This window comes from Triticum aestivum, chromosome 1D (genome assembly GCF_018294505.1).
Source record: "Triticum aestivum cultivar Chinese Spring chromosome 1D, IWGSC CS RefSeq v2.1, whole genome shotgun sequence".
NCBI classification, from domain to species: Eukaryota; Viridiplantae; Streptophyta; class Magnoliopsida; order Poales; family Poaceae; genus Triticum; species Triticum aestivum.
The window spans coordinates 2,219,283-2,229,266 of record NC_057796.1 but is presented as its reverse complement, the minus strand read 5'-3'; the positions used below and the strand labels follow the sequence as shown (position 1 = coordinate 2,229,266).

Sequence of the window (9,984 nt, the reverse complement as noted above, 5' to 3'; positions counted from 1 at the left end):
GTCAAGTAACAAAGTTAGATGGTCCGATGTGGCTGGTGTTTCATGAGTAATAGAGGCCAAAGGAAACCTCGCCAACCAGTCAGAATTAACCAAGGCCGTGTCCAACCTACAACGAGTGTAAGTACCACCGGCCACCCTCTTCTCAAATGTCCAAAACTGTCCTTTATTGCCCAAATCCATTAACATGCAAACGTCTGTAGTGTCTCTGTAAGCTGGTAATGGAATGCTGACGTGGCTACTCTGCTGTAGTGGTCAGGCCCGTCTGTAAGCTGTGGTAATGGAACGTTGACGTGGCAGACCTGCTGAAGTGGAGAGGTTGCATGTCAAGAGAAATAACATAGTGGGGATGAACTATTTAGGTATCATAGATTAGTTTGAACCAGAACGCTATTAGTCACTATTTAGCTGCCTTTGGCCGTGTGGAGGATCGCACTGCTGTGTGGCTATGATCTGGGCCTGCAGATGTTCCTATACTACGTAGGAACGATCTTGTAATTCCTTGAGCAATGAAATCCCTTTCGCCCTGCAAAAAAAAGACCAATTTGGAGTTTGACAAAATAAATGAAATAAGGGACAATCTTTGACCGTTAAGTAGCATACTATGTTTTATTTATTTGAATCCAAATGGGAATACAATTCTTTTTGTCAACCAACACAACCACTTGGTCCACCATAGTTGAACATAAAACCCCTTTTATAATCAAAAACTAAACCATTTGCTCTACAACAATCTAGCCTATCAAGTAACTTGACCATGGGAACGCCAAACATGTTATAAGAACGATCATTTGGAGTGTAATACTGAATGCGCCTGAAGTACGCAGATTTCTTATCGTCGTGATCCTCATAATTGGGGAAGTGGCCGCTACCCATTGGAGGACCATGTGCATTCTTGAAGTAATTCACGAAACCAGTCAAGGCTTGTATACGTGGTATTCCAGGGCAAAGCTTCTTTGGAAAATGTCCCAATAATGATGGTTTTTCTAAATCATGACGGTACACCACCCAATCTTCAGAATTTGGATCCTGTAGTCAACGAAAGATTGATGACAGCCATGAACAATAAATTTCATACCCAAGAAGAATAGAGAACAAGTTGTTATTAGCAAGAATCTTGGGTGATGTACAATTTCCCATATTCTAATTAATGTTCGGTATTTTCTTCATAAAATAAACATGGATATTACTTACTAACCATGTGAATTTATGCCTAACTAATTTTCACTCTAATAAAATATATCTTTGTTAACTTTAATCCTCTATTCTTAAATAGTAGCAATCCACTACCTAGTTTTCTATTCAAGCATCCATGCCACATCTACAAGTCATAAAGGTTAGTTATAAGTTGACTTTTCTTTCTCTACGTGCAGCCATACCACATCAACAAGTCATGCATGCTCGTCTTAAGTTATATTTTTATATGTGCTTGTTTTATTTATCCATGCGGTCCTACCACACCATCAAGTCATGCATGCTCCTCATAAATTATTGTTTTGTATTAAATTTTTGTTTTCATGAATGGATTGTGTGTTGGACACTATGAGGATACCTATGTAGTTCATGTTTCACATTTTTTAGAAAAATGGCATTATGTTAATTGCAATCCAACTTTTTTCTCTTTTGTAGTTGCTCTTATAGCATGCATGTACGTGTTTAAGTTGATGAGGTCTTGCACAATGCACGGGTATCATCTAATTATACTAGAAATAGTAGCACATTTGTGACATTATATAGCTTTAGTAATCTCCAGAATGGGACAAATGGTGCACCTGGTTGAGGCTAAGTCTAATGTAGTAGTCTTGTTTGCCATAAATTGATGGAGGAGAAATGGCTTGTCCAGGTACCAGATTAGCTCCACGTGCAGAAACAAATCCTGGGCACTTCAAGTTGTAGCACCCCCTTGATTTCAAGTCCTTCTAAGGAATAAAACAAAGGAAACATGTATTATTATGGATGTAAAGAGACTCGTAGTTAGTCCAATAGTGCCTCTAACTCCTACAAAATACCAAAAACTATATGCGTACCACAATAATATATAACTTGTTAAAATGGCATTGATTATACTTACAGTCCAATACGTAAAGAAGCGAATATCTTTGTTATGGTATAAAGAGGGGGAAATCTGCAAGAAAAACCTGATTATGAAATAGTGGTTTATTCAAAAGCATTTGACTTTACCAGAATGGGTGATATGTTTGTACGTGAAATCCAGCTTGAATTAAGTTGTAGTTTCCTCCATCTTGACAATAGATCTGTAAGGATGCTCCAGATTCTTGAGAGTTTTCTTGATTTGGTGAAGCCCATATACTCATCTCAGCTCGAAGGCCATAGAATATTCCTGGCTTTGTGTGCCATGTTGCATACTAGTGATAGAAAATTATAGCTCAAATTAGTAAATAAATAGAAAAATGTATGGAGAACAACATAATAAACAAGCGAGGATGTCTGTTTTTGCCTTGTTATGAGGTTCACCTACCATACATTTAAAATGGGGAATTTTCATGTTCCTTTGTATTTAGTCTACATTTTTCGTAGGCATTTGTTGAGTATATCATACTGAATTTAGCTTCCTACACAGGATGTGGTGTCATTCCAACGAATTATACCTTTTGTGGTGATGCATGCAATAATTTAGTTCATGTGCATTGTCGATGGTGTTACTCAGGTGCTTAGGTCTTCTCTCATCCTTGTGGCAGGCGCAAAACAAGATTTGTTTCTCTCCCGGATAGGTGTGAAGCGTATTTCCAATAGAGTGTTGGTATGTCAGGATAAGTCTCCAATAAAATGTGTCTTAAATGCCTCTCTGAATCTATTATTCTTGGTATTTTGGTAGCATTTTTTGTATGTAATGATCATTTCTTTCGCGGTATATAGGGCATCAACCTTAGTTCATTTAGGTGTATGCATTTTATCCGGTCTTTATGTAGCATGTTGTCTCTCTGACCATTGATCATAATTTAGCTTGCTGAACTATGATTTAGGTGCATCACTAATGAATGTAGATTTCTACTGTTTTCTCTTTTTGGTTTAAATATGTGATGCTTATATTAAAAATACCTTGAATTTTCCTTTTATATTTATCACATGTCACCGTGACATTCATTGTGATGTATTTTGTGGTCAATACTCACCAAAAAATCAACAAAACATCCCAAATCTAACACATGAAAAAGTAAAGAGATATATACAGAGGCAGTGAAAGCGAGTGTGTGTACATGAGAAATAATGCCGCTTCCTTCATCCTTGATATTAGCTCTCCAAGGAAAATGGAAAGATTTATGTCTTAAAAGAGTGGTGTTCTGCAGAGGGAAATGTTAGTTCGTGACTGATTAGCATGTATAATTGATGGACAAAGTCCTTGAAAGATACTCTCCAGAAAAAAAAGGTGTATTTGTTTTTTGATAAAATTCCACGATGTAAGATGCATTTGTTCTAATTCCTCCTAATTACGTTCTTAGCCCTCCAGAAAAAAGGTAAGTATCTCTCTCCTGATTGCATGTATCTCTCCTTATAGCAAAAGAAGGAAAGTATCTCTCTCTCGATTGTGTGTATCTCTTTCTTTCCTGGACTAACTGATTTACTTGCCAGTAACAAACGATCTACCAAGGAATAGAGGGAGTATAAGTATTTGTTTCCACATATGTATTCTACATTTTAGTTGGGCATATAAGTAACATAGAGTAGTTATGAATGATGAGAACCAATAGTAATTATGAAGATTAAGTGGTCAAGTAGAAATAAGAATGGGATAAATACATAAACCAATTGACAAAAGAGTTGTGTATGTCAAAATCTAAAAGTAAATATTGGTTACTTTCTCATCCATCACGAGATTGCCATCTAAGTCTATCGAATCAGCCAAGGTGAGTTGGCAAGTTCTAAACAAAAAGCATAGTAAGATCGGTATGACAACATAATCACCTCCCATTTGTGTGGGTAACTATGTTCCTATGAACGAAACTGTAACTATGTGATTCCTCACATACATGTATGTTCTTTAGAGAACACAACTTATATAGAAACGAGCCATATTAATTTGTTGGAAAGCCTTAGACTACATTAGTTACGCGTAATTAATTATCTCCCTATTAATTGCATTAATGGCTTGATTTTCAAATGGATTCGGTGCTCGATTTGGCGCAAAAAAAACCTTGTATAACAAACATAATTAATAGCACGCGTAATTAATTGCCTGCCTGTTAATTACATTAATGGTTTGATTTTCAAATTGATTTAAAGCAAAAAAAATCTTTACTTAAACGGACTAAACTAATTGCATGGGTAATTAATTGTCTCCCTATTAATTGCATTAATGGCTTGATTTTCAATTGGATTCGGTGCTTGATTTGGCATGAAAAAATTCTCATATAAACAAACTTAATTAATAGCACGCAAATTAATTGCCAGCCTATTAATTACATTAATGGTTTGATTTTCAAATTGATTTAAAGCAAAAAAAACTTTAGTTAAACAGACTAAATTAATTGCACACATAATTAATTGTCTTCCTATTAATTGCATTAATGACTTGATTTTCAAATGGATTCGGTGCTCGATTTGGCGTGAAAAAAATCCTTATATAAAAAAGCTTAATTAATAGCACACGTAATTAATTGCCTGCCTATTAATTACATTAATGGTTTGATTTTCAAATTGATTTAATGTGAAAATAAATCATTACTTAAACAGACTAAATTAATTACATGCGTAATTAATTGTCTCCTTATTAATTGCATTAGTGGTTTGATTTCCAAATTGCTTTGGTTCTCGGTTGTGGGAGGAGTGGCGGAATGGTTTCTTTTTCTTTTGGGATTGTTCTTTGTAAAGAAATAAAATCTATGAGAGAGCGTGGTGGGAGGTGGGATGAAAAAACCCAAACGAAAATCATTATATTAGACTACCAGCTTCCCTTTAGGAGTAGAGTTCAAAGCTGCCCAAACGGTCTGATCCGTCAAATCGTGCTGGCCCGACCCGGCCCACAGGGGCTCAATTATTAGACGGGCCGACAATGTGCTTATCGGCCAATCATGCCGGCCCGCGTGCTCAGCCTAGCAGCCCAAGCACAGACTAGGGCGTGCCGCGTACGGCCCATCTAGCCTGTGTCGTGTCTCACCTATGGGGACGTGTGAGCGTGCTCGCGGGCCGGCCTGGTTGACCCGACCCGTTTGGCAGAGAATAACATGATTTTGAGCCTGTCACACTGCGGGAGGAAGAAAAGCAGTGCTCATACTCCAATCCCTCAAAAAAAAAGCAATGCTCATACTCCTAAAAATGCTGACGTGGACATATATGCACGATGGCCCGCACCCTGCTACGGACGGAGAAGTGCCCCCCAGGCATATAAGTAATTACTTAAACAAACTAAATTAATTGCACGTGTATTTAATTGTCTACCTATTAATTCCATTAATGGCTTGATTTCCAAATGGATTCGGTGGTCGATTTGGCGTGAAAAAACTTTATATAAACGAACTTAATTAATATCACGCGTAATTAATTGACTGCCTATTAGTTACATTAATGGTTTGATTTTCAAATTGATTTAGTGTGATCTTTTAACTTAAACATACTAAATTAATTGCGCGTGTAATTAATTGTCTCCCTATTAATTGCATTAATGGCTTGATTTCCAGATGGATTCGGTGGTCGATTTGGCGTGAAAAACTTTATATAAACAAACTTAAGAGCCATCCTATTAATTATATTAATTGTTTGATTTTAAAATTGATTTAATGTGAAAAAAATCTTTAGTTAAACAAACTAAATTAATTGCACGCGTAACTAATTGTCTCCCTATTATTTGCAATAACGGTCTGATATCCAAATTGATTTGGTTCTCGGTTGTGGTTGGAGGGGCGGAATTGTTTCTTCTTCTTTTGTGATTGTTTTTTGTAAAGAAATAAAATTTGTGAGAGAGCGTGGTGGAATGCGGGACGAAAAAATCCAGACGGAAATCATTATAGCAGACTATCGGCTTCCCTTTAGGAGTAGAGTCCAAAGCTGGCCAAACGGGCTAACCCGGCTAATCGTGTTGGCCTGGCCCGGCCCACAGGGGTTCAATTATTAGACGGGCCGACCATGCGCTAATCGGCCAATCATGCCGGCCTGCGTACTCAACCTAGCAGCCCAAGCACAGCCCAGGGCGTGCCACGTACGGCCCGTCTAGCCCGTGCCGTGTCTGACCTATGGGGCCGTGTGAGCATGCTCACGGGCCGGCCTGGTTGACCCGGCCCGTTTGGCAGAGGATAACATGATTTTGAACATGTCACACCGCCGGAGGAAGAAAAGCAGTGCTCATACTCCAACCCCTCACAAAAAAGCAGTGCTCGTACTCCTAAAAATGCCGACGTGGACATATATGCAGGCTGGCCCGCACCCTGCTCTGGGCGCAGAAGTGCCCCCCGGGCATATAAGTAATTACTTAAACAAACTATATTAATTGCACGTGTATTTAATTGTCTACCTATTAATTGCATTAATGGCTTGATTTCCAAATGGATTCGGTGGTCGATTTGGCGTGAAAAAACTTAATTGACTACCTATTAGTTACATTAATGGTTTGATTTTCAAATTGATTTAGTGGGATCTTTTAACTTAAACAGACTAAATTAATTGCGTGTGTAATTAATTGTCTCCTATTAACTGCATTAATGGCTTGATTTCCAAATGGATTCGGTGGTCGATTTGGCGTGAAAAAACTTTATATAAACAAACTTAATTACCATCCTATTATTTATATTAATTGTTTGATTTTAAAATTGATTTAATGTGAAAAAATCTTTAGTTAAACAAACTAAATTAATTGCACGCGTAACTAATTGTCTCCCTATTAATTGCAATAACGGTGTGATATCCAAATTGATTTGGTTCTCGGTTGTGGTTGGAGGGGCGGAATTGTTTCTTCTTCTTCTGTGATTGTTTTTTGTAAAGAAATAAAACTTGTGAGAGAGCGTGGTGGAATGCGGGACGAAAAAATCCAGACGGAAATCATTATAACAGACTACCGGCTTCCCTTTAGGAGTAGAGTCCAAAGCTGGCCAAACGGGCTGACCCGGCTAATCGTGCTGGCCTGGCCCGGCCCACAGGGGTTCAATTATTAGACGGGCCGACCATGCGCTAATCGGCCAATCATGCCGGCCTGCGTACTCAGCCTAGCAGCCCACGCACAGCCCAGGGCGTGCCGCGTACGGCCCATCTAGCCCGTGCCGTGTCTGACCTATGGGGCCGTGTGAGCATGCTCGCGGGCCGGCCTGGTTGACCCGGCCCGTCTGGCAGAGGATAACATGATTTTGAGCCTGTCACACTGCGGGAGGAAGAAAAGCAGTGCTCATACTCCAAACACTAAAAAAAAGCAATGCTCATACTCCTAAATATGCCGACGTGGACATATATGCACGATGGCCCGCACCCTGCTACGGGCGAAGAAGTGCCTCCCGGGCATATAAGTAATTACTTAAACAAACTAAATTAATTGCACGTGTATTTAATTGTCTACCTATTAATTGCCTTAATGGCTTGATTTCCAAATGGATTCGGTCGTCGATTTGGCGTGAAAAAACTTTGTATAAACAAACTTAATTAATAGCACGCGTAATTAATTGTTGACTACCTATTAGTTACATTAATGGTTTGATTTTCAAATTGATTTAGTGTGATCTTTTAACTTAAACAGACTAAATTAATTGCACGTGTAATTAATTGTCTCCCTATTAATTGCATTAATGGCTTGATTTCCAAATGGATTCGGTGGTCGATTTGGCGTGAAAAAACTTTATATAAACAAACTTAAGTGCCATCCTATTAATTATATTAATTGTTTGATTTTAAAATTGATTTAATGTGGAAAAATCTTCAGTTAAACAAACTAAATTAATTGCACGCGTAACTAGTCTCCCTATTAATTGCAATAACGGTCTGATATCCAAATTGATTTAGTTCTCGGTTGTGGTTGGAGGGGCGGAATTGTTTCTTCTTCTTTTGTGATTGTTTTTTGTAAAGAAATAAAATTTGTGAGAGAGCGTGGCGGAATGCGAGCCGAAAAAATCCAGACGGAAATCATTATAGCAGACTATCGGCTTCCCTTTAGGAGTAGAGTCCAAAGCTGGCCAAACGGACTGACCTGGCTAATCGTGCTGGCCTGGCCCGGCCCATAGGGGTTCAATTATTAGACGGGCCGACCATGCGCTAATCGGCCAATCATGCCGGCCTGCGTACTCAGCCTAGCAGCCCAAGCACAGCCCAGGGCGTGCCGCGTACGGCCCATCTAGCCCGTGCCGTGTCTGACCTATGGGGCCGTGTGAGCATGCTTGCGGGCCGGCCTGGTTGACCCGGCCCGTTTGGCAGAGGATAACATGATTTTGAACCTGTCACACTGCGGGAGGAAGAAAAGCAGTGCTCATACTCCAACCCCTAAAAAAAAGCAGTGCTCGTACTCCTAAAAATGCCGACGTGGACATATATGCAGGCTGGCCCGCACCCTGCTCTGGGCGCAGAAATGCCCCCCAGGCATATAAGTAATTACTTAAACAAACTAAATTAATTGCATGTGTATTTAATTGTCTACCTATTAATTGCATTAATGGCTTGATTTCCAAATGGATTCGGTGGTCGATTTGGCGTGAAAAAACTTTATATAAACAAACTTAATTAATAGCACGCGTAATTAATTGACTACCTATTAGTTACATTAATGGTTTGATTTTCAAATTGATTTAGTGTGATCTTTTAACTTAAACAGACTAAATTAATTGCGCGTGTAATTAATTGTCTCCCTATTAATTGCATTAATGGCTTGATTTCCAGATGGATTCGGTGGTCGATTTGGCGTGAAAAAACTTTATATAAACAAACTTAAGTGCCATCCTATTAATTATATTAATTTTTTGATTTTAAAATTGATTTAATGTGAAAAAAAATCTTTAGTTAAACAAACTAAATTAATTGCACGCGTAACTAATTGTCTCCCTATTAATTGCAATAACGGTCTGATATCCAAATTGATTTGGTTCTCGGTTGTGGTTGGAGGGGCGAAATTGTTTCTTCTTCTTTTGTGATTGTTTTTTTACAGAAATAAAATTTGTGAGAGAGCGTGGTGGAATGCGGGACGGAAAAATCCAGACGGAAATCATTATAGCAGACTACCGGCTTCCCTTTAGGAGTAGAGTCCAAAGCTGGCCAAACGGGCTGACCCGGCTAATCGTGCTGGCCTGGCCCGGCCCACAGGGGTTCAATTATTAGATGGGCCGACCATGCGCTAATCGGCCAATCATGCTGGCCTGCGTACTCAGCCTAGCAGCCCAAGCACAGCCCAGGGCGTGCTGCGTACGGCCCATCTAGCCCTTGCCGTGTCTGACCTATGGGGCCGTGTGAGCATGCTCGCGGGCTGGCCTGGTTGACCCGGCCCGTTTGGTAGAGGATAACATGATTTTGAGCCTGTCACACTGCGGGAGGAAGAAAAGCAGTGCTCATTTTCCAACCCCTCAAAAAAAAGGCAGTGCTCATACTCCTGAAAATGCTGACGTGGACATATATGCACGAGGGCCCGCACCCTGCTCGGGGCGCAGAAGTGCCCCTCGGTGGCACCGTAATTACACGAAAACTGCCACCGGGTGATATACCCTGCGCACCTGAGGAAATCCGTCTCCCCCATCCCAACCGCATCTCATTCCCCACCCAGCGGCTAGGGTTTCCTCCCACCGCCGCCGTCGCCGCCGGCCGGACGCCGCGCCGCCCGCCGCCGCATCCCTCCGTCCCCACCAGTCCCTCCCACCGCCCGTCCCCGCCAGATCCCCCACCTCGCCGCCGCCAAACTCGTCCGCCCACCTCGCTGTCGGCTGAGACAAGCACCTCCCTCCAGTCGGCAGAAGCTCTCCACTCGCGCGCCTCCTCCCTTCCTTCCCCGACGGCAGCACCAACCGCCTCCGCCTTCGCCGCCCAGCAGCCTCCGCCCCCGACGGCAAGAAAGAAGCAAAGGTGAGGATGTGA

At 40.8% G+C, this 9,984-nt stretch overlaps 2 protein-coding genes across 2 annotated transcripts in view; one reads left to right on the top strand and one right to left on the bottom strand.

The window, feature by feature from the left end:
- Window positions 1–645: 645 nt before the first annotated feature.
- On the bottom strand, window positions 646–3,928 carry LOC123161873 (uncharacterized). Its single transcript, XM_044579691.1, has 6 exons — window positions 3,815–3,928; window positions 3,216–3,299; window positions 2,202–2,363; window positions 2,069–2,122; window positions 1,770–1,916; window positions 646–1,026 (listed from the first exon to the last, which is right to left on the bottom strand). Exons 1-6 carry the CDS (start codon window positions 3,926–3,928, stop codon window positions 646–648), a joined length of 942 nt encoding a protein of 313 aa, XP_044435626.1.
- Window positions 3,929–9,659: 5,731 nt separating this feature from the next.
- Window positions 9,660–9,984, top strand: part of LOC123179767 (SNF1-related protein kinase regulatory subunit beta-3) — a 4,758-nt gene continuing 4,433 nt past the window's right edge. Inside the window, exon 1 of the mRNA XM_044591643.1 lies at window positions 9,660–9,972. The gene's annotated coding sequence lies outside the window, so the exon portion shown is untranslated. The remainder of the gene's footprint in view (window positions 9,973–9,984) is intronic.